Raw genomic sequence first — 23,736 nt, 5'->3', positions numbered from 1 at the left:
GTGGACACAAGAGATTATCATTATTGCAATATTATAAATCCGTATTAAAAATAGTAATAATGTAAGATGAAAAGTAGTAGTAGTGTTATGTGGTACTGAGGCCTGGATATGTTGCACACAAAGTAAATCGATCTGAGGGTGTAGTTGCTGAAGCTTACGAAAGTAAGTAACTCAGACAGCATGGGTGACAGGTGAAAAATTACTGATTTTATGAGATAGGTACTAGGGGTTTATAGGTTCTGCCACATCCTTCTGGGGGTGGCCTTAGTCGCAGGTCAGTATGGAGCTGCTATGTTAGGGAGAGTTAGGTGGCATAGAGGATAGAATCCACATGGAACTGGCAAGAATAAATTTACATTAACAGTGTTAGTGAAGCTGGATACAGCTTTTATTGCCAGGGACCCTGATAGCACATACATCTCAGAGACGTCTGTTGGATTTAACACGGTTCATCTGGAGTACGTATTTAATAGAGCCTGTGCTCATTGGCAATACGTCTCTGATACGTCTCTGGTGGATTGTGAAAGACCTTCAGCAGCTGTGTTCCAGACCTACCTGGCTGCGTCATCATCGCGCCTGCGACTCATAGACTATTTAATACTGCGTTTAATGATCTGCAGTACATCTTTTAAACGTCAGGCTTGGATGCCAAAATGACGTTCATACGCTGCATTCCAGAGACTTATATGTACAGTAGCCTATAGCTAAAATGCAGCATCTGAACATACCTGAATGTGCCATTTAAAATCAAACCTTCTTAGATTGAATTACATTTAAAGCTAGATTTTATATTTTTCTTCCTCCCTAAGTTAAAGCTATGAAATACACAAGCAGTGAGATCGTATGAGCCATTAAGAAGCCCAAAGACTCAAATAGAAATCTAGACTGGAAAAATTATGCTATATTATTTTATGTAATTAATAAATATTACCCCAAAACAAAATTAAGTGAAAGGGATTTTCCTTTAACATGTTTATTTAACAGAAAAATCAACAACATGCAACAAATGTGTAATTAACAAATTAAAGATTAGCGTCTTGCTGGTGCCAGGCGGAGGTAGTCCTTTAGGCATTTTTCGGCCTCTGCTTCCGTTGGAGCTGGTAGTGCTGGGTTCTTCACTGCGGCAGCTGTGTGTCAAAATGTAGAATATTAGGCCTATTACTATTGTTGTTAAAGAGGCATAAGGGCTACACATTTATCAGCTGTATTACCCTGAATACATTAATTAAACTGCATTGTGATAAAGCGCGACCCGAAACTCCTTAAGTGTACAGATGTAGGGAGTCACACTCTATGGGTAGGGACGGGCGAGGGGCCTTGTGGCCTGGAATAAGTCCATACAAGAGACACCCACAGCTATATACATATTTACAACGCGAGTTCATGACAACAGATAAAACAGAATATTCCATTTATGTTATGGGTAACATAGGGACAAAGAATATAAGACATTCTAATTGCTATTAATACATAATTAAATAAACATCTTTGGTCACATCTTCTCATGTTATGACATTACTCTTTTTTTTACAGGATTTCCATTTCACATGTGCACATACATATATAATCAGTGTTGCACAGTTTATGTTCATCCCTCCTCTTCTGTAGAGGTTACACCTGCCCAGGTAAGTAAAAGCCTGAGTTTTGAACTCAATTCCAATGGGTGCAGACTGGACATAGGTAAGCATAATCGTACTATTAGGGTTGCAGCGGTAACCGGTTTCACGGTATACCAGGGTATTAAAATGCACGGTTACCATACCGTGTGTGTTTGCTTATTACCGGTAAAAAGCAAGCCAGCGGAGAAACTGACCCGCGCATGCGCAACTCCGCTCCGGTTCAGCTACTCAGCACATAGCGGTGAGAATGGCAGAAAGTGCATCAGACTTAAATTTTTTAACAAAAAAAAGTTAAACTAAAATCAGCGAAAATTATGTAATCGCGGTGGCTCCGCCCGTGCGCGAGGGTCTCGCGCGCTGTCGATTCGCGAGGTCGTGCACCTCTCCAATTTTGTAACTTTGCGCGCGCCGCGCCTCAGCGCAATGAACAAAGTCATGTTTGCAGGGTTCATACATCTTTATAAGGTGGAATTAAAGCACTTGTACGTCACTTTCCCAGCACCTTAAACTTAATTAAGTTAAATATTTATACATATACTCGAAATAATTCGCTTTTTCATCACATTATTTAATGGTTGTTTACGCCCAATCTTAACGTCTTCACGTTCTCTCATGTTTCGTCCTGGAATTACAAGAGGCTCGTATTTGTTAACGTAATACAAAAGAACTGTGCGGAGTCGCGCGCTACGGTCACTAGTGAAAGTATAAACCTAGCTTTTTATGGTCCTTGCTTTCACTGGATGTGAAAGACGCCATTAATTTACGTGCGTTCATTTTCAAACTAACGTGCCTGTTTTTCATATGTTAAAACCAGACTCGGTGTGAAAGCCTTAAAATAGAAATCTCTATTGTGATGATGTCAGAAATAAATCCTCTCTTTCTGCAGTATCTGGTTATATTCCAACTTGGCAGTAAAACGGACGTTTACAACAGTTGTTGATCAGACACTGACCCAGGCTCAGTTTATCAGATATTAAATTATTTAAACTTAAATAATTTTACTGAAATCCATGATTTAGGTTTCTCAAATTTTGCAGTACTTATATAAACATGTGTACAACTTTTTTTTTTTAAGGAGACATTTTGTATACAATTGTTCCAGGTTTCTACAATAAATAGTTAATTGAACAAAAAAAAACTTGTTGTAATTACTTTAAGGGTCAGTGTATCTTTTAATAATATACAAACTAACTGTGATACCGTGATAACCGTGATACCGCGGTATTTTCTGAGACGGTTATCATACCGTGAAAATCTCATACCGTTGCAACCCTACGTACTATATATTATGTCTATTGGTGATGTGTAGGTCTACATCATCACATGCATGTAATAAATCATCTATTGTATCTGGTATTAGGCTAGGCTTAATGTATTAGGTTACAAGCATAGTAATTAATTGTAGGGGGACTAGTATTTTCCAAAATATACAAAGATGTTGTTATTTACCGGTCATTTCGCTGTCAAACGCATGAAAACCACATGACCTATAAGCATCCTTAAATGCTATGCGCTTCATGTTAAAGCTAATAATGTAACATGTAAGTCTTTCCAATATACTCACCAATAATAAGCTGTCCACAGGCTGTCTGTTTTAATCCTCGCTTGTGTCCCCTGCCACACCAGTTAAGGCTTTTTGCCAGGTTTTGGGTGAAGACCTTGCTGGCTATACGCCATATCGTTTTCTTTATTGTGTGGCCTCCACTTAGTGACAGCGTGTTGGTCTGAAATAATGCACAATAAGAATAGAAATGGATAAACAGCAATCTCACTGCACCAACTGCATATATATATATATATATATATATATATATATATATATATATATATATATATGTGTGTGTGTGTGTGTGTGTAATGTAATATAATATATATATAATATATATATCTATATATAGCGCTTTTTACAAAACATGTTGTCACAAAGCAGCTTTACAATCGTATGGGTCCAGTTCCCTAATGAGCAAGCTAAAGGTGATAGTGGCAAAGAAAAACTCCCTATGATGGTGGGGATTAGGAAGAAATCTTGGGAGGACCAAGACTCAAAAGGGAACCCATCCTCCATTGGGCGGCTCGTTAGCACAAGTCCATATTTGTGGAGATAGGGAGTTGGTGGTAGCTAAATTTGATTCACAGTTTTTCTCAGTCGATTTGGTACATTTCTCACATCATGATTTACACTGGCATCACAACAAGTGCATTTCTCAAAACAGCAAAACTCAATGAAATACCGGCAAAAACACATAATTCACTCAAAATTCTTTGTTTTTGCCTCAAAAGCAAATATTTAGGTCAGTCAATTTGTCAGTGCCATCAGAATATCTAGTCTGTTTGCCAACGCCTATGAACAAGGCAGTCAAAATACTTAGCCATGTTGTCAGTGTAACAATAAGTCACAGTCAGTGCAGACTGTAAATATATTCTGATGGAAACTAAGCTTTTGATTTCAAGAATGCTGCACATTCTGTGGTATATCAAATGAAACAATACATGTTACACACAAAACACAGTTACACAGAACACAAATTTACACATGACTGTATGTGGGAGACTGACAGAAAGAAATTGGCCTGGAATCAATTTTGTACAGCAATATTGTTTGTCCTTCCAATATTCAGCTGCACCCAGTGACCAGATTCAGCCATTATAAAACCATGACTTACATGTACAATATGGTCCACAATTGTTGCCCTTATTTGGAGATACCCCTCGCTGCAGAAGCAAAACTCCTCCCACCGTCGTGCACTACGCAGGAGGAGTTGTATCAGATTAGCCATTCCAAATCACTGTTGCCATCCTAAATTGCTATTCTTATTTACTCACTTGCCGTTCATATGTGAACAATCACGAATGTGAAAGTAAGTTCATAATAAACCAATTTTCATCTTGCTAATGCTAGTAACTAGTTTCCTTTGGTGATTATACTAAATCTGACTGTTTCTGTTTGCACGAACAACCGCTGTTAAGTTTATCTAATCAAGGTGCCTAAGTAAGTGACGGTAAAAACTGATGTTAGAAGATGAGGGGTTAGCTAAACAGAATACAGATGTATTAAATACTTATGTATGTTGTGTTCTTCATATTGGACATAAACTGTTAAATTAATTAGTGTTTGCTGTAGTTACTTATAATTTATAATGGTTGTGCTGTTCAGTACCGCATGGACACTTCAAGGGGGATTGTTATTCAGTAGTGCATGCATGTAACGGCCATGATCCTCATTAACCAGTTCACCGAAAAACTTCACAACAACTAATATAATGCTATTTATATTTTTCCATCCAACTATAGATGCATATCACGGTTTTGAAAAAAGCAGACGCTTTCAGTTGTGCAGTGCACTACATGTTGCAGTAAATACCACTGTCCATTCTGCATAGATCATTATTCCTGTCCACTTTTACAATTCCTTGTAAACTTAAAAAAATGTGTATTGTGTAATTTATAAAACATTTAAAGAACATTTTGATCTTTAAACGGTAAAAGTCTTAAGGGTGAATTTATTGGATTTATATTTCCTGGTCGGAAAACGTAAGCGACACATGTTAGCTTAATGACCAATTGAAATGTGATGAATTTAAATGACCAAAAGAGGAGGAGTTGGATCTAGATCCAGCTCCACCCCCTGGACTTTTGCTTCTGCAGCGAGGGGTAGGCTACTGTAGTGTTTAGCGTCTATAAATGTTTGTCAATTACAGTAAAGGTTCATGAGACGCACCTCTGACCTGTGGTTGAGACCATTGGTTGATCTAAACCTTCAGAAAATTCCCTTACTTACTGTAACTGAATGCTCACCTGCAAATAATTTAATCAAGTTAGGATAAAATTACCAAAATGTAACGACAACAAAAAAAAGTACAATTTTGTCTTAGAGATTATGACAACATGTTCAGCACTTTTGCAAGTAATGACCTAGGCGATGACCTAAAGACTAAATGTTTTGGGGAGTAAGACAATTCAACAGACAATCCGTACAACACATTTTGATAAACATAACATAAGCAATTGATAATGTAAAAAACAAAAGACAATTTTCCATGTCCATTTGCAAAATGTACAAAAGCATTTGCAAAATGTGAAACACAATGAGAAATGCAATTATGATGTGCACAAGTGACAAGGAGATGTGGAGACTGAATGAACAGATTTGAAAATTTCAGTTCTGATCTGAGAAATGAACCAAATCGACTGAGAAATACTGTAATGAGAAATCATCTATAAATTAACTTACCATCCTTTGCTTCAGCCCATTGTCTAACAGTCTTTTCTCTAAATCTTCTAGGGCCTCCATTGAATTTAGTGGGAAAACATTCATTTCCTCCTCATCCTGGACCTGTTGTGGGGACAAAATTCGCCTGCCACCGACAAGAGACTCAACAAGTGATGTAAGGTAAGTAATCTTCAGGTCCATCTCTCTCAGTGCCTCTGTTCTGTCTACAGCTGCAAAAATAAGATAGAAGTTATCCTTTTACTCATTGTAAGCAATTTATAAACTACTTTGTCTTAAAGACCAAACTTACGTGTGCACTGATTACACAGGTCAACAAAAAAAATATATTTACTGATGCCCAAAATATTTTAATGAATTTGGGGTATTTTTGGGGTGCTGATTCTGAATATGCTATCAGTTTTGCCAGATTGGCTCAAGTTTTTGAGATTTTTGGTATCATATTTATAGCACTTATATAGCATTAGCATATAGCATTTATAGCCCAAGAAGAAGTTGTAATAACGATCCAGACACATTCTGTTACATTTGTGGTGAATATACACTGCAAAAACATAGAAGAAACATAACAGACTTCATAAAAAAGTGTATTTGGCCTATTTTGGGGTTATGCTTGGGGACCAAGACAAGTCTTGGGCACCACAAATAGTGTGTTTTTTTTTACACATTTCACGAAAAATCTCAAAAACTTGAGCCAATCTGGCAAAACTGATGACATATTCAGAATCAGCACCCAAAAGTTACCCTAAATTCGTTGAAATATCTTTGGCCCCAAAAATGCTGTTGACCTGTGTTATTGATGAACCGCCTTGAGGGTCCCTGTTGTGCAGTGGGTGCTGTTTACAGTACAAGGTTTAAATAAACATGTGAATTTGAGTAATCTAAGAAGTGATTGTAAATATGTTTATAGACAGTAAGCATAGATACAAGGAGATGCATGGGTGTATATGGCTTGTAAAGTTCAAGGTAAACTCACCATTTGTATGATGAAGAACATCCTGGCCTTGTCTTGTGTCCTGAGATGGCCATGTGTACGTATTGGGCATGTTCCACCTTGTTTGCCCTTGTTGTGGTGTAGGTGCTGTTAACATGGAAATTTAAGGAAAAAGTCACTGCCTAGAAAACAGGACTTTGCTCTGTGTATTCTTAGCTTGTATAAAACGATCTGACTATGGATAACATCTGATTATGTTTTGGATAATGTACTTTTTTGTGAAAAATTAGGACACATGAAAACCATTGTCTTGTTAATATAATTTGACATGTGGACATTTGATCTTCATTGTAACAATATTGAGATGGAGATCATATAACTAACAAATAAATCTAAAGAAATGTCTTTGAAAAAACTATTGGAAAATCGTTATAGGAAACGTCGAATTTTCTAAGGGCGAAAACTACAATACAATACAATGTGTCTAGTTATATTGCCATTATCAGAATCAAATGCAGAAACAAACTTGATTTCACATATCTAGAGGCATGCAGCTCTGAGCACCCAGCAGTTGTTCTGTTAATAGGTTTTGCTGAAACCCAGACAGCCTGCAAGTGAGAGGACCTAACTTCAGCCACAGGTGAAGAAGTCGCCGCATGACACCTAGGCACACAAGGTGCATATAATCAAGAGGGAACCCAGAGACCATTCCTGAAGATGTTCTTTCTAAAAGTGAAATACCAAGGTGGTGATCTGAATCTGTCTTATTTTTTAAACTTCCATCGGTTCTGAGTGGCATGTCCGTTCTTGGATATGTCATTCTGTTGTCCATGTAAACTCCGTCCTGTGTGCATTTCTCACACCCATGGTACCGTGTGACCTTTTACACACTTAACAAAACCACGTGCCGGTGCATCACAAACCACAGAGGAGACCTTTAAGAGTAGCCTGATTCCCTCAAAGTCAAACCCATCTTCCAGTTAAACTATCTCTGATACGAGGTCATCAAGAAACTCACTTGCTGAATCAGGCTTTCTTGCACCACAGAACAGTCCAATTGTGACAGGCTCATGGTGTGGTAAGTTTACAACAGTTACAGGAATAGGCCATAGTTGTGTTGGTGAACTTTTGAAAAGTGGCAGCCCATCAATGTTGATTAGAAGTTTCAAATGTTTGTCACTGATCAATAAATACTTGTTTTTTTGTAGAATGTGCATTATTGAGTGAAGCACACCAAAGTAGCAGTACTGACCACTGGCTTTCTCCTGAATTGCAAATTCACTTGTACCTAATAGTGTCCTAGCATATCTAGGTAAAGTTGGGTGATGCTTGCCAAGGACATCTAGCAGGGCATTTACGGCATTGTGCATAATGTGGGGCCCATTTCGCAAGTTCATCCTGTAAAGAGTCACACTCCGTTTCAGAGTCAGATCCAGAATTAAATTCAGGTAAATCATTATTACAGGAACCAAAGTCACTGTCACACACAGTACTTTGACAGTCCATGAATTCTATGTTGTCATCATCGCCATCTAGACCTGTTGTATTGTTTTCTTTTTCTAAATTTGGGCTCTGCCCCCGCCCTGTTGCCTGAATCGACTGTATGTCTCTATCATCCCATTCTTTCGCTCTTTGTTTAATTGTCCAAAAATTAAATAATGTATTGTACACAATAAAACAACATACAAAACATTGTCATATTCAGTCTGTTTTGTCATAGCCATTTAAAGGAACGTTTGTATTTTCAATTCATACCTTTTTTTGGATGAAGGCGGCACCTGTCTTGCAAGTCAACCTGCACAAAAAGAGACAATTATTGAGTGTTAGAAAAAAGTTGTGATGCTGGAAACATGACGCTACACAGACGCTTGCAGACGTTCAATAAAGTAAGATTTAATGATAACAGGGAGATCCAAAGAGAGGTCGGGGGCAGTCCAGGTTCATACACTACAGCAATACAAACGAGCAGAGGTACCAGAGGGCTAATCCAAGAGAGGGGAACACGGAACACACAATACAGGTCAAACCAGGGTATCATACACGAATAAGGCTTGGTACGCTTCCAATGGAATGTCGGCAATACTTCGCAACGTAGCACACTCATGACTGGTCTTATATAAAACAAGCGTAATAGGCTACAGCTGGCTAATACTCCGGGGAGGCGGATCTCCGCCGTCGTGGTTGAGCATGCTGGGAATTGGAGTCCGCTGGGTCGGAGGTCGTGACAGTACCCTCCCCCGAGGCGGCCGGAACGGCCGAGCGCCGAGGACGTCCGCGACGCCCACCAGCCGCAGGAGGGGGAAGGATCGCTGTACCCCTGGGGCGGCCCCGGGGGCGAGGCGCCGGTCGCCCAGGATACCGGCGGTGGAAATCCGCCACCATTCCTTTGTCCCAGACGTCCTTAGCCGGCACCCATCGCTGTTCCTCCGAGCCGAATCCCTCCCAATCTATCAAATAATGCAGAACATTACCACGACGTTTGGAGTCTAGAATTGCACGTATGGTGTAGACGGGAGTACCGTCGTAATCAATGGTTATAGGCTGAACGTCCTCTATAGCAGCCTCGTCCAGGGGACCCGTAGTAGCAGGTTTCAGCAGGGACACGTGAAAGGAGTTGTTTATTCGGTAGTGTGGTGGAAGCTCGATTCTGTATGTCACCTCGTTGACACGCTTGGTGATCCGGAACGGTCCTATGAACCTGGGTTTGAGCTTGTGACAGTAACCTCTCAGACGTATGTCTCTCGTGGATAACCATACCCGATCCCCCACCTCATAGTCCGGGTTGGGACCACGCCGACGATCAGCCTTCGCCTTGTTGCGCTGTAATACCGTGTTGATGCGTCGATGCGTCTCCTCCCAGACTTTCTCGCTACGCGTGATCCAGTCGTCAACAGCGGGGACGTCGGATTGTGTCGCTGTCCATGGTGCCATGTTCGGCTGGTAACCTAGACAACATTCGAACGGCGTAAGACCTGTAGCGGAGCTGGTTAGCGAATTCTGGGCCATCTCTGCCCACGGGAGAAACCTAGACCAATCAGTAGGGTTATTTAGACAGAACATCCTTAAGAACTTCCCGAGTTCCTGGTTGATTCGCTCACACTGACCGTTAGACTGAGGGTGGTATCCGGAAGTGAGACTCACCGCGATTCCGAGTCGTTCTAGGAATGCCGACCATACTCGAGAGGTGAATTGCGGTCCCCGGTCTGTTACTATGTCCTCTGGGATTCCATAATTGCGAAAGACGTGTTGGAATACTGCCTCAGCGGTTTGAAAAGCGCTTGGGATACCGGGAAAGGGAACGAAGCGTACTCCCCGTGAGAATCTATCTACCACCGTAAGTACGGTGGTGTAGCCTTCCGAATCCGGCAGGTCAGTCACGAAGTCCAATCCCAAGTGGGTCCAGGGTCTCACCGGCACGGGCAGGGGGTGGAGTTTGCCTGCTGGAAGAGACTTCGGGGTTTTGCACTGTGAACACGTTGAACATGAGGCGACATACCTGTGCACGTCCGCGGTCATGCTCTCCCACCAATATCTCCGGGTGAGGAGCTGATGTGTGCGTGTCTCCCCTGGGTGACCTGTAGTGGGAGATGTGTGGGCCCATGCCAAAAGCCGGTCACGACATGCCGGGGGGACATAGGTTTTTTCTGGCGGACATTCTGCAGGTATTTCCGTGTCCTTCAGTAGTGCTGTAATTTCCTCGTCAATATCCCAACGTATAGAAGAGACTATGAGCTCGGACGGGATAACGGTTCCCGGTTTACCGTCGCTAGCCTCCCCCTCCTCTTGGTACATACGCGACAGAGCGTCTGCCTTTGTATTCCTCTGCCCAGGACGGTAGGTAATAGTGAAGTTAAACCTCTCGAAAAAGTGCGCCCACCGCGCCTGACGTGGAGACAGCTTCTGCACGTTGCGTATGTATTCCAGATTCTTGTGGTCAGTAATGACACGAAATGGGTGATCAGCTCCCTCCAACCAGTGACGCCATTCCCCCAACGCCAACTTTATCGCCAGGAGTTCACGTTCCCCGATGCCGTAGTTTCTCTCCGCCGCAGACAACTTGTGAGAGTAATATGCCACTGGATGCATTCGAGACTCACCAACCCGTTGCGACAGGACTGCACCCACACCCACGTTGGAGGCGTCAACTTCCACTATGAACGGAGCCGATGGGTCAGGATGCTTCAGCACAGGTGAGCTAGTGAAAGCACGCTTGAGGTTCCTATAGGCTTGTTCTGCCTCCGCGGTCCACTGGAGCTGCTTGGGTTTTCCTTTCAACAGAGCAGTGAGGGGCGCCGCCACGGAGCTGTAGCTGCGGATGAAACGTCGGTAGAAATTTGCGAACCCTAGAAAACTTTGTAATTGACGTACCGTACGTGGTATGGGCCATTGAAGGACAGCCTGGATCTTGTTGTCGTCCATGGTCACGCCCCCTGAGCTGATTTCGTAGCCTAGGAACGACACTGATGACTGGTGAAACAAACACTTTTCTAGTTTGACATATAGTTGATTCTGTAGTAGGGTACGTAGCACCTGGCGCACGTGTTCAATGTGTGTCTTCATGTCTGGGGAGTATATTAAGATGTCATCAATGTAAGCGATAACGCATTTCCCTAAGAACGCTCGCAACACATCGTTGATAAAAGCTTGAAAGACCGAAGGGGCTACACTTAAGCCGTAAGGCATCACCGTGTACTCGTAGTGCCCTCTGGTGGTGTGAAAAGCGGTCTTCCACTCGTCTCCCTTTTTTATTCGCACAAGGTTGTAGGCGCTTCTGAGATCCAATTTTGTAAACAGCTTGGCCTCACGGAGTTGTTCTAGTGCTGCGGGAATGAGTGGTAGAGGATACGGATACCTCTTGGATATCAGATTGACGCCTCGGTAGTCGATACAAGGCCGGAGTCCTCCGTCTTTCTTTCGCACAAAGAAGAAACCTGATGCAATAGGCGAGGTGGAAGGGCGAATAAAACCCTGCTGTAAGGCTTCAGTAACGTACTCCTCCATAGTTCTCTCCTCCTCCCTGGACAGGGGATAAATCCTCGCTTTAGGAAAGGAGACTCCCTCCAAGAGGTCGATGGCACAGTCGTAAGGTCGATGAGGGGGGAGGTGAGTAGCGTTCTCCTTACTGAACACTGCTTTCAGATCATGATACTCTGGTGGGAGTGAACAAGCCTTGGATTCCGCCGTCTCGGGACTTTCAATACTAGTGGACAGGAGCCGTAGACAAGCGGTGTGTATGCAATTCTCCAAGCAGTAGGAGGACCATTTGATTAGCTCTCGGGTCTTCCAGGAAACCTGTGGGTTATGTTTGCGAAGCCAAGGCAGGCCTAACACAATGGGGAATACAGATGAACTAACCACAAAGAACGACATATCTTCCGTGTGAAATGCACCAACTTGAACTTTAATGGGTACTGTTTGCTTATACACAAAACCCCCTCCTACAGGCGCCCCATCCAGAGCGGACAAAGAGATTTTTCGGACGAGGGGTTCAAGCGTGAACCCCAAATCCACTGCGAGAGCCTCGCGTATGAAGTTTCCCTCGGCTCCTGAATCGATTAACGCTGTGGAAGCATACGCAGTAGCAGGCGAATGTATGACGACTGGTAGTGTGAGAGATTTGCACAGCTCTGGTTGGTCAACACTCACCCTGGTGGACCGGAGTTGGCTGCCGGGTTTGTTTCTGGTGGTCTGGGTACAGTTCCTCACCACATGCCCGGGTTCCCCACAATACAAACATAGGTTGCCCTCAAAGCGTCTTCTTCGTTCCTCCGGAGTGAGACGAGAGGAGTCGCACTGCATAGGCTCGTCCGCCCTGTGGTGCTCAGTCTCCCGAGTGACAGCAGGTGAGGAAGGGACGACCTGCCTGGACTGGGTGCTCCTACGCTCGTTTAGCAGATGATCGATTCGGATCGTGAGTGTGATGAGCTGGTCCAAGTTGAGCCCTTCGTCCCGACAGGCCACTTCCTGGAGGACCTCCGTTCTCAATCCGTTACGGTAAGTAACCATGAGAGCCGCCTCGTTCCATCCGCTACCAGCTGCTATGGTGCGGAATTCCCTCGCATAAACCGCTACTGAGCGCCTGCCCTGTCTCAGTTTGGGAAGCAGTTCCCCGCAGGATCTTCCTCCATGAGGGTGATCGAATACCGCCTTGAACTGTGTAATGAACTGGTCATACGTCAGCCCCCTCGTATTCTCCCAAGTGGCTGTGGCCCACTCCAAAGCCTCTCCGGTGAGACGTGAGATAAAGAAGGCGATCTTTCTGTGATCAGAGCTAGGGGGGTTGTTGTTATAGTAGATCTCACATTGAAGCAAGAATCCACGGCAGGCTTCCGGTTTTCCGTCGTATTTGTCGGGTTTGCTAACGGTGTAGTACAGGGCGGGGGCCGGATTCTCGGTGGGTACCTCTGCTGGGGCATCAGGTGCAGCAACAGCCATCCTCTGTAGCTGTGAGGTGATCTCCTGCATGTTTTGTGCCATACTGGCCAACTGCTGTTGGTAGTCGTCCTGTTGTCTTGAGATGTTATCCAAGGACGTACTGATCTCACCGAAGTGCTGTTGATGCTGTCCCAGGAGCTGTCCTTGAGCAACGACAGCCCGTGCCACACCGTCGGAGTCTGCCGTCTGTTGAGGTGGCGAAGTATTCTGTGATGCTGGAAACATGACGCTACACAGACGCTTGCAGACGTTCAATAAAGTAAGATTTAATGATAACAGGGAGATCCAAAGAGAGGTCGGGGGCAGTCCAGGTTCATACACTACAGCAATACAAACGAGCAGAGGTACCAGAGGGCTAATCCAAGAGAGGGGAACACGGAACACACAATACAGGTCAAACCAGGGTATCATACACGAATAAGGCTTGGTACGCTTCCAATGGAATGTCGGCAATACTTCGCAACGTAGCACACTCATGACTGGTCTTATATAAAACAAGCGTAATAGGCTACAGCTGGCTAATACTCCGGGGAGGCGGATCTCCGCCGTCGTGGTTGAGCATGCTGGGAATTGGAGTCCGCTGGGTCGGAGGTCGTGACAAAAGTACTTTGGGACTTGTAGTTAATAATCTTACCATGTTAGACTCTGTGATTACTTTAACTTTGACAAAAGAAATAATAAGTTTTATGCAAATTGATCTTCATCCTGAACATTGTTAATCACTATACCATGAAATGTTTGGAGTCACTTGTCATATGCTAGTTGTGATAATTTTGTTTATAGCTGTATTTTGAGAGGGATCCAGAATATGGGAGAGATATAAACAGTTTGATCATATACTTCTGTCATATCAGTTTGTCTGCCTCAAGATTTAATATATGCCATTCTAGTTAATTAACTATTATATATTTAATCTTTATACTTGCTGGATTGTTTTAGGTCATCTGCATTGCTGCTCATTATTGTGGATACATGAGCTGCAATGCAGATTACCTAAAACAACACAGAAAGTTGTGTAAAGATTAAATATATAATAGTTCATTAAACCCCCACTAGTTATTCAAAACCTGTGCAGAATTAATGCATTTATAAATGTAAATTTGTTGCAGTGTAAGTGAATATTTTGTTGTCAACATAAACCAAAAGTGGTTCTTCTGCTGCATCACTCAGAGAACACTTTTACATAATCTGTATCCTGCGTGTTGAAATGTCAATTTACAAATTTCCTGACTTTGTCTATGAAGCACACTGTTTACATTCAGTAAAGGTAAATATAGTTTTCACTTAGTTTATTCGTTATCTCAGATGTGAGAAAAGTGTAGGTTTGAGTCTGGGAATCTACGTCACGACGCGTTGCATGCTGGGTAGTGACTGCCATTTCTTGGGACTCGCGTCTAAGAATGAATGGACTGTCGTTGATATCGCTTACCGTGACAAGCTAAATACAGAAGCAAAAAAAAAACATATTGAGAAAATAAAGGGCATTAATGGGCTTGATCCATATGAACACAATGAACAAATGATTATAATGAGCTACCGCAATGAACATTTCCGGACGTGTTTAGCTACCTCGTTAGTGGCGTGAGCGCCTACACGTTTGAGCAGTTCAAAAATGATAAATCTCTGGAAGCTCATCTACAGTTCACAGATGGGTGCAGGACCCATTGATCTATATTACTGGATTGGACATCACGTGACTTAGCATGCGCCGCACAGGTGCCATTGCTATGCATTGAGTCGTGCATTGAGGAGCATCCATGGATGGACATAAAAATGAGATTTAGCAGTCACGTAAGAAAAACCAACGAGGGACTCAATGTTTTGCCATAAATTGTCAAAACTACAACAAGATCACAAGATCAAAGGGTATCGCATTTCACAGGTCAGTAAAACAATTTTTATTTTAAAAAAATAATAGCGGAGATGAGGGATGTTGACTGTCCATGCTAGCTTGATTTTGATAAAGCTATGTCAAGTAAACCCTCTTAAAACAAGTTTTCTGTTCCAACAAATTATTATGTGTTGTTATTAATATTGTTATCATGTTAGGATAATGTTGTAAATACGATGTTCATTAAAATTATCTCTAAATCTGTATTACTGGGACCGATGTTCAGTCCAGTTGGCATTATGTCCCATAGATACTCTCTCACACAAACTGAATAAATAATGAAACCAAATGAAAATTTAAGTCAATTAAATTTGTCATAATTATTTTTTAAATGAACAGGGGTGGGTTTCCCGAAACGTTCGTAGCGCTAAGTACTTCGTAACCTCGTATGAAACGTATGAGGTTAAGAAGTACTTAGCGCTAAGAACATTTCGGGAAACTCACCTCAGGTTAATACAGGTTTTTTAAAAATAAATGCCATTTTTCTACACAGATTTCCCAACAAACAAAGAAAATATCAGCTGTACAATTTGTGGGTCAAAAAGTGTCGACATCTGAGAGGACCGTCATCTACAGAAAGGATATGCCGTGCTCACTTCTTGCCCACTGATATCAACCGTACACTGAAGAGGGCACATGTTAGAGAAGGAGCAGTGCCGCAGATTTTCAACCTTCCACACCATTTGCAGGTAGTATTCCTAACATTTTTACCGTGTTTTTAACTATTAATATTTTTGCTGGTGTCATCCATGTTATCATACAACTTAAGGATGTTATTTCATATTTCTGTCAGCAAAAGCTACCAGCTAGGAGAAGGAGCCATAACAGTGCATGTGCCCTGATACCCCTTCAATGCAGTGAGCCAGGTACTTCATACATATGTGTGGTAAGGGTTGTGTTTTATTGTCAGCAACTAGATGGAGCAATGGTTAGCCCATCACTAACATTTGCTCCATCCATGACAGTGCTCAGATCTGCATCAAAGATTGGCAGACACCAGAATTAGAACTTCAAACAATTTTTATCATTTATTAGACCTCTTTCTGAGAGCTGCTTTTATGCTTGGCATTTACAACTAATGATCAAGTATTCTTGATCATACTGTCATTTTTTGCAGGAACATACCTATCAAAATGATGACCAAGATTCAGTTTGCAGCAATCAGGTATCCAAGCTACGAGAAGACTTGGAAAGGCTCAGGAAGAAGGCAAAAAATGCCAAAGACAGAGAAAAAAGAGTGAAGTCTCTCTGCAAGACTTTGCTGCAACAGCTTTCAGAGAAAGACCTGATAAACTCTGAACTGGAGCATCAGCTGCAGTCATATAGAGGTACATAAACTGCACAGTAAGCATTAAAGGACAGCACAAAATATGGTGTAATGTTTTATACAGAAAAACACATTGTTTAATTTAATAAATTATGGATACTTCGATACATTATGGATAGTTATGGATACATTCTTCCTTGCTGCAGAAGCAGAAGCTGCATCAGAAGTGCACAAAACTGGTTCTTTTTAAAGGCCAGTAAAGTTCTGAGAAGAATGATTTTGTTTTTATTTGGATTTCAAAGTTGTGTTGTTATTGTCAGGAAATCTGAACTGCAAAGTAAATATTTTATTAAAGTTGATGGAATTCTGTAGCCAATGAGAAGTGGCTGCAATAAATGAGTTTGAAAATTTTGAAAATGTCAATTTATCTAATTATGTATTTGTGGGAAACTGAATTGTGTAAGCTCTTTTCTGCTACTTGAAGGTAAAAAAAATTGACAAATTTTGTCATAAATTTCAGATTCAAACTCATTATTTTCTCTATCATAATTTCATAATTAATTTCACCCACATTTAGCCATGTAGTGCTCAAAGATGCTCCTCCACACTGATGCCATCTCATATTATACTTGAACATATATAAGAGGTATTGCACTTAAAGAATTTATGAAAACTACAGCTATAACGGGGAGAGTCATAGGGAGTTTTTCCTCGCCACTGTCGCCTTTGGCTTGCTCATTAGGGTTCTGGACCCATAGTATTGTTAACCTTGTAAATCTTGTAAAGCTGCTTTGTGACAACATGTGTTGTGAAAAGCGCTATACAAATAAACCTTGATTTGATTTGAGAGTTGACAAATAAAGAGATAAACTCATAAATTTGACTTTCATTATCAGAATTGTGATTATCATCAATTGTGATTATCATTGTGATTATCAAAACTTATCAAAGTTATTTATTTAAAACTTTTTACCATAATTATGATTGAATATCAAAAACATGACATACATGTGTTATTTAGTTTTAGCCAGGTGAAAGAAAGGGGCTTTATGCAGGGCTTTTAAATTTTTTTTACCTAAATTGAAAAATTCCCAGACTGCTTATAAATTCATCTCTTGGGAGAATACAAAGTTTTACATATCACAACATCGGCAATTTTCTCACCTTTAATTTAAGCTATATATTATAAAAATCGGATAAGAAATAAGGGCGCTAGGACTATTTTTGTGACAGATGGATGCACATCCCACATAGGAACTACACTGCTTTGCTGACATGACTCAATGCATAGTAATGGCTCAGAGGGCGGCGCATCGCTAGCTATAGCGGCAACAGGCGACGTCCAATCCAGTAGATCAATGGCAGGACCTTCAGATTTTCAGAGTGAATGACCAGAAAACCGTAATTCTCACAAAGGTAGGTGAAACACACATACATAGTGGTCAGAGGGATTTTAAGCCATTATTCTTGTAGGATAGTGGCTATATACAATATGTATTATGTATTATTATTATAGTAGTAGAAGTATTGATTGTACACATTTCTATATACTGTATATACATTATATATACTGAGTATTATAGTAGTATTGATAGTATATAATATAGTATAACAATGTGTACAATTATTTTAGTAGTAGTAGTATTGATTGTTTAGACAAATTGTTTTGTAGGTTTTGCACTCTCAGCGCCTCAGGGAACCTCCGCTCAAACCATGAGTGATCATCAGTTCTAGTGGCCAAGTGGACTGCTCACAATGTACATGCATGGCATGCGTGTGTGTGGCACTTGATAACATTCACCATTTCATCGTAATTCGTACTGGATTAAAGTAAAGAAAATTGAGCCTCTTGGTTAACCAGTCGCTACTGTAGCTTCTGTGTCCTAAGCTCCTATAATGCATTGCGTCTTTCGTGTCTGCTGACGTCACGTCCCCATTCTTCAATAGTTTTTAGAGATTTGTTTATTTAATAAAAAAAAACCTCTTAATGAGATAATGTTACCTATCCACTGAGCGTCCAACTTTATCATGCTTTTTAATATATAGTTTTTTTCATATTTGAAAGAGCCTGCATATTTGTATTCAGGGCTGTCCAAACCTATTCACAACAGGCCAGGTTTACTGCTGAATTTCATTCCAGACAAGCCAAGTGTCTCCATGTTTCCTAGCGTTAGACAAAGCTAAAATGAGGCTAGCCAGCGATAACCATTCCTGAGGCACTATGCCAACAGTGACGCTAACGTTGTCTAGTTCGTGAATTGCATTTCTGATAGAGCGGCAAACGGCAGCAAGTTATTATAATATAATTGTATTTGCTAGTATGAATTGACAAGTTTCTAGCTATGAATTTAAAAAAACTACTCCTAAAAAACGAACGCTAGGGCGAACGATAGGAAAGTTCCCTTGTTTAATTACTCATTTATAACATTTAAATTCTTACCGTAAAATGTAATTTTGCTTTTTAACTTGTTTTTATAACTTCACATTAAAAATATCAATTTTGCAACTGATGATTTTTTTTCCTTTACTGGAACATTAGTGTCCTACAAATAATGGTTCAATAAGTGAGTTAGAAACATCACAACCATTAACTTTTTTTAATTTGCTGATAAGTATTGATATAAGTTTACATTGGGCAAAATAGCCAAGTGGAAGCATTTTAATGCGTATGTGTTATTTTCTCACTATAGCCACCTCTATATGATGTACACGTCTCTCCTTTTATGACGGGATCACAAATGCAGATGGATAAACCACTTGTAATGTTCAATCACGTATCTCAGCACGTGTTAAAGTGCACATACCACTTGAATTGCCACATGACTGAATCTCAGAAAATAATTCCTGTCTCCATGAACGTTTAACCCCACAATCGTTCCAGGAATCTCCCACATAAAATGCAGTCAACAGACTCATTGTATTTGTGCAAAAAGAACACGAACCAACATATTTAACCTCATCCATTAACACATCACTCTTCGGTGGTTACTTAGCCTGATGATTGTTACGAATATGTTTCCTGACTTGGCTTGACTGAATAAAACGTTTCCCACAAACTGAACAGCTAAAAGGTTTTTCACCAGTGTGAATCCTCTCATGGTCTTTTAAGTGACCTTTCTGATTAAAACGTCTCCCGCAAAATTTACAATGAAATGGTCTTTCCCCCGTGTGAGTCCTGCGATGGACTTCAAGTACTTGCGCGTAACTGTAGCACTTCCCACAGAAGTCGCAGCGGTACGGTCTTGGCCTCTCTTTCTGATGGACTGGCATGTGCTGCTTCAGCTGCCCGCGATTTCTGAAATGCTTTCCGCAATACTCGCAGCAAAATGCTCCTTCGGAGTTTTGACTTTGCAAGTGAATGTTGACTTGAGAAAAATCAACCGATTCCACGCCACACCGAGCAGAGGGACCTTGGCTATCCGTGAAACCTACCGCAGGGTTGTCGGGTACGCCTTCGCCTTGCATATCACAGCCCGAGTTATCGGAACATATGACCCGCGAGTCCGGTGGTTCCACTTTGACTGCGACTCCCGAGTTGTTAGAAGGAACATCAGCTTCTTTTTCATCACTTATAGTCTTTACTGAAAAGTGCTGCGGTGCCCCATTACAAACCGGAGAGGGAGAGTTGCACAAGAATTCCCGTGGCTCAGCATCCTGCTGCACGGTGCAAAGTTCCAGCTTTACTTTAATTATTGAGGACTCAGAGTCTGGAGTCTGGCTAAAATCAGCTGCTTCGTGTACTGCTTGTATATTCCTGTGATGACCTGTAAAAGAATGAATGGACAATAGAAAACTAGAATTTACAAACAAACACAATGAATGACACATATTTGCCTTTAGTAAAAACAAACAAAACATCTACATCAATCAATGACAGCTGGAGTTTAACAGTGCCTATTTTCCGGTAAAGGTGATTAAAATATAAATAGCAGCAAATGTACAAATTTCTCAAGTAGTTACATTATTCATAATGTCTGTAATTGCAGAAAGTGATTCGTGCTCTGTTCAACGTAAGAGTTAACAATAAACATCTTCAATCGATTTCAAGAAGTGGATGTATCGTAGGTTGTAGTGAGGCAAATACACAAGTTTTGCACGAATTACCCGATCCATCGTTGATGCATTTTTCCATAAGCATTTCCTTCAGATGATGATTTTCCTGTTTTGCACGATCGATTTCTTCCTGGTAGTCGATAATGGTGTCCTTAACTACTTGGAAGATTTCTCCAGCAACCGCTAATAGCCGCTCAGTGAAAAACGAATTTAAAAACTCAAGCTTTGCCATATTCGCGTGGGACTCCATCATTAGCAAATAAGAGGTTTCTTCTTCTTTTCATTGTGTAACGGAGAACGTAGTCAACAAGTACCGCCACCCAGCGATGAGATCCAAAATCTCAGACATTTCAGCTTTAGTTTAATTCTTAAAGGCTATTTACTTTAATTTTCATTTATGGCTGTCAGGTACTACCAATTAGGCCTATAATTAGTTACAAGTGTCAGTAATATAAGTGTAACAATGCAAAGCAAATAATGTTGTAATGGTCTAAATTAGGTACACAGAAGTGGCCAAACCTTAATCATTCATTTCCATTTTTGACAGCATTTTTTTTCTTTTTTCATGATTCATTTTTAATTCAATTGCAGCAAAACTATCAAAGTCTTATAACATTTGAATACTGTTAGTCCGTGTTCATCTTTTGCTAAACAGCTGCATTGTGAAATATCAATCTACACTGTCCGCTATATAGATAAGCTACCTGTTCAGTGCATTTAGCTACAACCCAATGGCAAAACATTAAACATCATAAATGCAAAAGGAGAACAACTGTGAACCCAGTAATGTGTTCTTATCACAAATACATTGTTAAAAATTGACAAAATTGATTCAGATGTACTGAAAAGCTCATTCCTACAGCCTGCACACAGAGGTATTTGTCCATTTGAATTAGTTACAACAGTGGAAAAGGCGAAATGCAACACACATATTCAACAGTAACATGCAGAATAAATGGCAAAATGAACAACAAAGCATCTATTTATTGCATTTCAGTAAAGAACAGCACTGTTTTCATGCCACAATAAAATGTAATTGCTGTCATGGCCTACGGTCGAATTTGGAGCGTTTTTTTACTTTATGTGATTGGAAAAAAAAATACAAATCACAATAGAAGAGTCAACGGTTAGAACATATGTAGGCTGTGGCCTGATTCATGTTCAGCCAGACGTTGACTGCCACTTTAATTTAATGCCCAGTCAAGCTTCAATTTTAAGAGATCACATGGAGAATGATTTTAAAGAGAACAGAAGACGGCTCTGGTCTAAACTGCTTACCTGAACCATGCAGTCTCATCTCAGAAGCATTAGTTAGATGTTAGAAACAGTATCATCCTTACTTTTTTTATATAATTTTTAAAAAATATAAAATCAATCACTTACATCCACATTACACTGAATTCACCAGAAACTAATACGATTTGCACAAATTAGATCATAATTTGGATTTTTAAAATCATAGTTAAATCATTGAAGGTACAGCCGATGTAGAATAATACGGAAAGAATACAACATTCAAAGTCCAATTTAATTTGTACAGCAATAACTCCAACATCAGATCAGTATATTTTATGTTTGTCTGGCTATCTCATGAAGTAAAGCTTTATATGCACCAAAAACTTTAAGGTTGATGAAATGTTTATTAGCATGTTTATGGTAAAAGTCTTCAATAAAACAATGTTGGCCAAAAGAAGACAAGTAGGAAGGCCAGAATATTTCATTCAGCTTCAGCAGGTCATATATGCACAATTACTAACAATTATTTATTTTTCTTATAACAGTAGCAACTTGGTCATGGTGTGTCCTTAGGTGCTCCTTTCCTTGACTCAACCAAGTGAAACGTTTCCCGCAGGCTGAACAGCTGTAGATTTTTTCTCCGGTGTGAATTCTTTCATGACCCTTTACATGACCCTTCTGGTTGAATGTCTTATCACAAAACTTGCAGTGATACGGTCTCTCTCCTGTATGAGTTCTGAGATGGATTTTGAGTACATGAGGGTAACTGTAGCACTTTCCACACAACTCGCAGCGATATGGCCTCTCTTTCTGGTGCACTACCATGTGTGTCTTCAAAAGTCGACCACTTTTGAAAGCCTTGCCACAGATTTGACAATAAAACTGTCTTTCTGTACCGTGTAAGTGAGATGCCAACCGAGCCAAGTCATTCCAGGGTACTTCACACTGGGACGAGGACTGGGGTTCTGGTTCATCTTTTACTACTACCAACTGATTCTCACACCCACTTTCAGACTGTATCACATCAGAGTTGGAGTTATCAGAACAGGTGAGCTGAGGGTCAAACAGTTCTGCTCTTTCTGCTGAGTCAACATTGCTTTCATCAACATCCAGAGTTTGAGCAGGAAAAGAATGACGAGTCTCTTGACTACAAGCTCTCACTGCATAGGGAGAGGGACTTGCAGATAGACTATTCACGGTCTCTTGTGGCCTCGTCTCCTGCTGCACAGTGCTAAGCTCCAGCTTCACTTGTAGAACTGAGGTCTCGGAGTCGAGCGGGACCTGCCGTGTGTGCTGAGGATAATCTCCATCAGCACAGTAATGGTGTGAATCTGCGAAGAACGGGGTGTTAATTAAAACCTCATGCATTAAGGTAGTATATCGATATAATTTTAAAAGAATACTGATAGAGAATGAAATATTAGCTAGAAATGTATTTAGAACAAATGTAAAAATGTGAACGTAAAGATTTTAAAGCAAATTTTCTGACAGCCTTACCCTTAAAATAATTGTTTATGAATGCCATAACATTGTGTACATAACCATCATGCGCGTAAAACACTGTCATCAGCTTTGGACTTATCCACCAGAACACAGTAAAAGAATTTAACAAGGATGTACCTGGGACACCGCTTATGCTAACATCTGCTAGCATTTTCCTCAGATAAATATTTTCCTGTTTGGAGCGATCTATTTCTTCTTGGTATTCAGAGAAAGTGTCCTTAACTGCTTGAAATATTTCTCCAGCAGCAACCATCAATCGTTCACACAAAAATGAATTAAAAGACTCCAGGTTAGACATTTTGGCAATATACGCCATGGTAAAACACTCGCTTCTTCCATGAAAAGGCAGGTTTAACTACAATATTTTTTTTCTTATCGCCACCAACTGGACATTAATGGAAGATCATATAATACACACCCCCACAAAAAGCGAACATTATCTGAAAAGAATTATCCAGTGTTGCTTGCTCCAAATAACTATAGTGAGAACAGATATAACCTATGCCTGTTTAAAATGTACATTGGTTGTAATTTAAAAGCATTCTAGTGTCATTTAGAAAACTAAGGACA

The 23,736-nt window shown here is 40.7% G+C and overlaps 2 protein-coding genes across 6 annotated transcripts; both read right to left on the bottom strand.

Annotated features, from left to right (window-relative positions):
• Positions 1–969: 969 nt before the first annotated feature.
• Positions 970–20,766, bottom strand: LOC143496047 (uncharacterized). Of its 5 annotated transcripts, XR_013125601.1 has the most exons (8): positions 20,479–20,766; positions 19,807–20,138; positions 8,537–8,576; positions 6,824–6,928; positions 5,851–6,059; positions 4,283–4,364; positions 3,184–3,343; positions 970–1,127 (listed from the first exon to the last, which is right to left on the bottom strand). XR_013125601.1 is itself a non-coding variant. In XM_076992575.1 (7 exons), exons 1-7 carry the CDS (start codon positions 20,678–20,680, stop codon positions 1,030–1,032), a joined length of 1,146 nt encoding a protein of 381 aa, XP_076848690.1. In that variant the 5' UTR covers positions 20,681–20,766; the 3' UTR covers positions 970–1,029. The 5 variants fall into 5 exon arrangements, 4 of the variants coding, with proteins under 4 accessions (XP_076848690.1, XP_076848711.1, XP_076848721.1 ...); XM_076992575.1 differs by lacking the exon at positions 4,283–4,364; XM_076992596.1 differs by lacking the exons at positions 970–1,127; positions 3,184–3,343; positions 4,283–4,364 and adding an exon at positions 4,375–5,414.
• A 625-nt stretch (positions 20,767–21,391) lies between these two features.
• On the bottom strand, positions 21,392–23,735 carry LOC143496587 (uncharacterized). Its single transcript, XM_076992798.1, has 2 exons — positions 23,284–23,735; positions 21,392–22,994 (listed from the first exon to the last, which is right to left on the bottom strand). Exons 1-2 carry the CDS (start codon positions 23,480–23,482, stop codon positions 22,180–22,182), a joined length of 1,014 nt encoding a protein of 337 aa, XP_076848913.1. The 5' UTR covers positions 23,483–23,735; the 3' UTR covers positions 21,392–22,179.
• Position 23,736: the final 1 nt, after the last annotated feature.

The sequence above is a fragment of the Brachyhypopomus gauderio genome, chromosome 1 (assembly GCF_052324685.1).
Source record: "Brachyhypopomus gauderio isolate BG-103 chromosome 1, BGAUD_0.2, whole genome shotgun sequence".
In the NCBI taxonomy this organism is placed as follows: Eukaryota; Metazoa; Chordata; class Actinopteri; order Gymnotiformes; family Hypopomidae; genus Brachyhypopomus; species Brachyhypopomus gauderio.
Note: the sequence above shows the minus strand (reverse complement) of the source record. Positions and strands in the feature narration are given on the sequence as shown.

Excerpts from the sequence above, each read along its gene's own strand:
- LOC143496587 (XM_076992798.1), bottom strand. The coding sequence starts at position 23,482 with ATGGCGTATATTGCCAAAATGTCTAACCTGGAGTCTTTTAATTCATTT. Across the intron at positions 22,995-23,283 it reads TAGCATAAGCGGTGTCCCAG|ATTCACACCATTACTGTGCT; the intron begins GTACATCCTTGT and ends CGTTCTTCGCAG.
- LOC143496047 (XM_076992575.1), bottom strand. The coding sequence starts at position 20,680 with ATGATGGAGTCCCACGCGAATATGGCAAAGCTTGAGTTTTTAAATTCG. Across the intron at positions 6,929-8,536 it reads CCGCCTTCATCCAAAAAAAG|CACCTACACCACAACAAGGG; the intron begins GTATGAATTGAA and ends CCATGTTAACAG. Across the intron at positions 1,128-3,183 it reads CTGTGGACAGCTTATTATTG|CTGCCGCAGTGAAGAACCCA; the intron begins GTGAGTATATTG and ends TTTGACACACAG.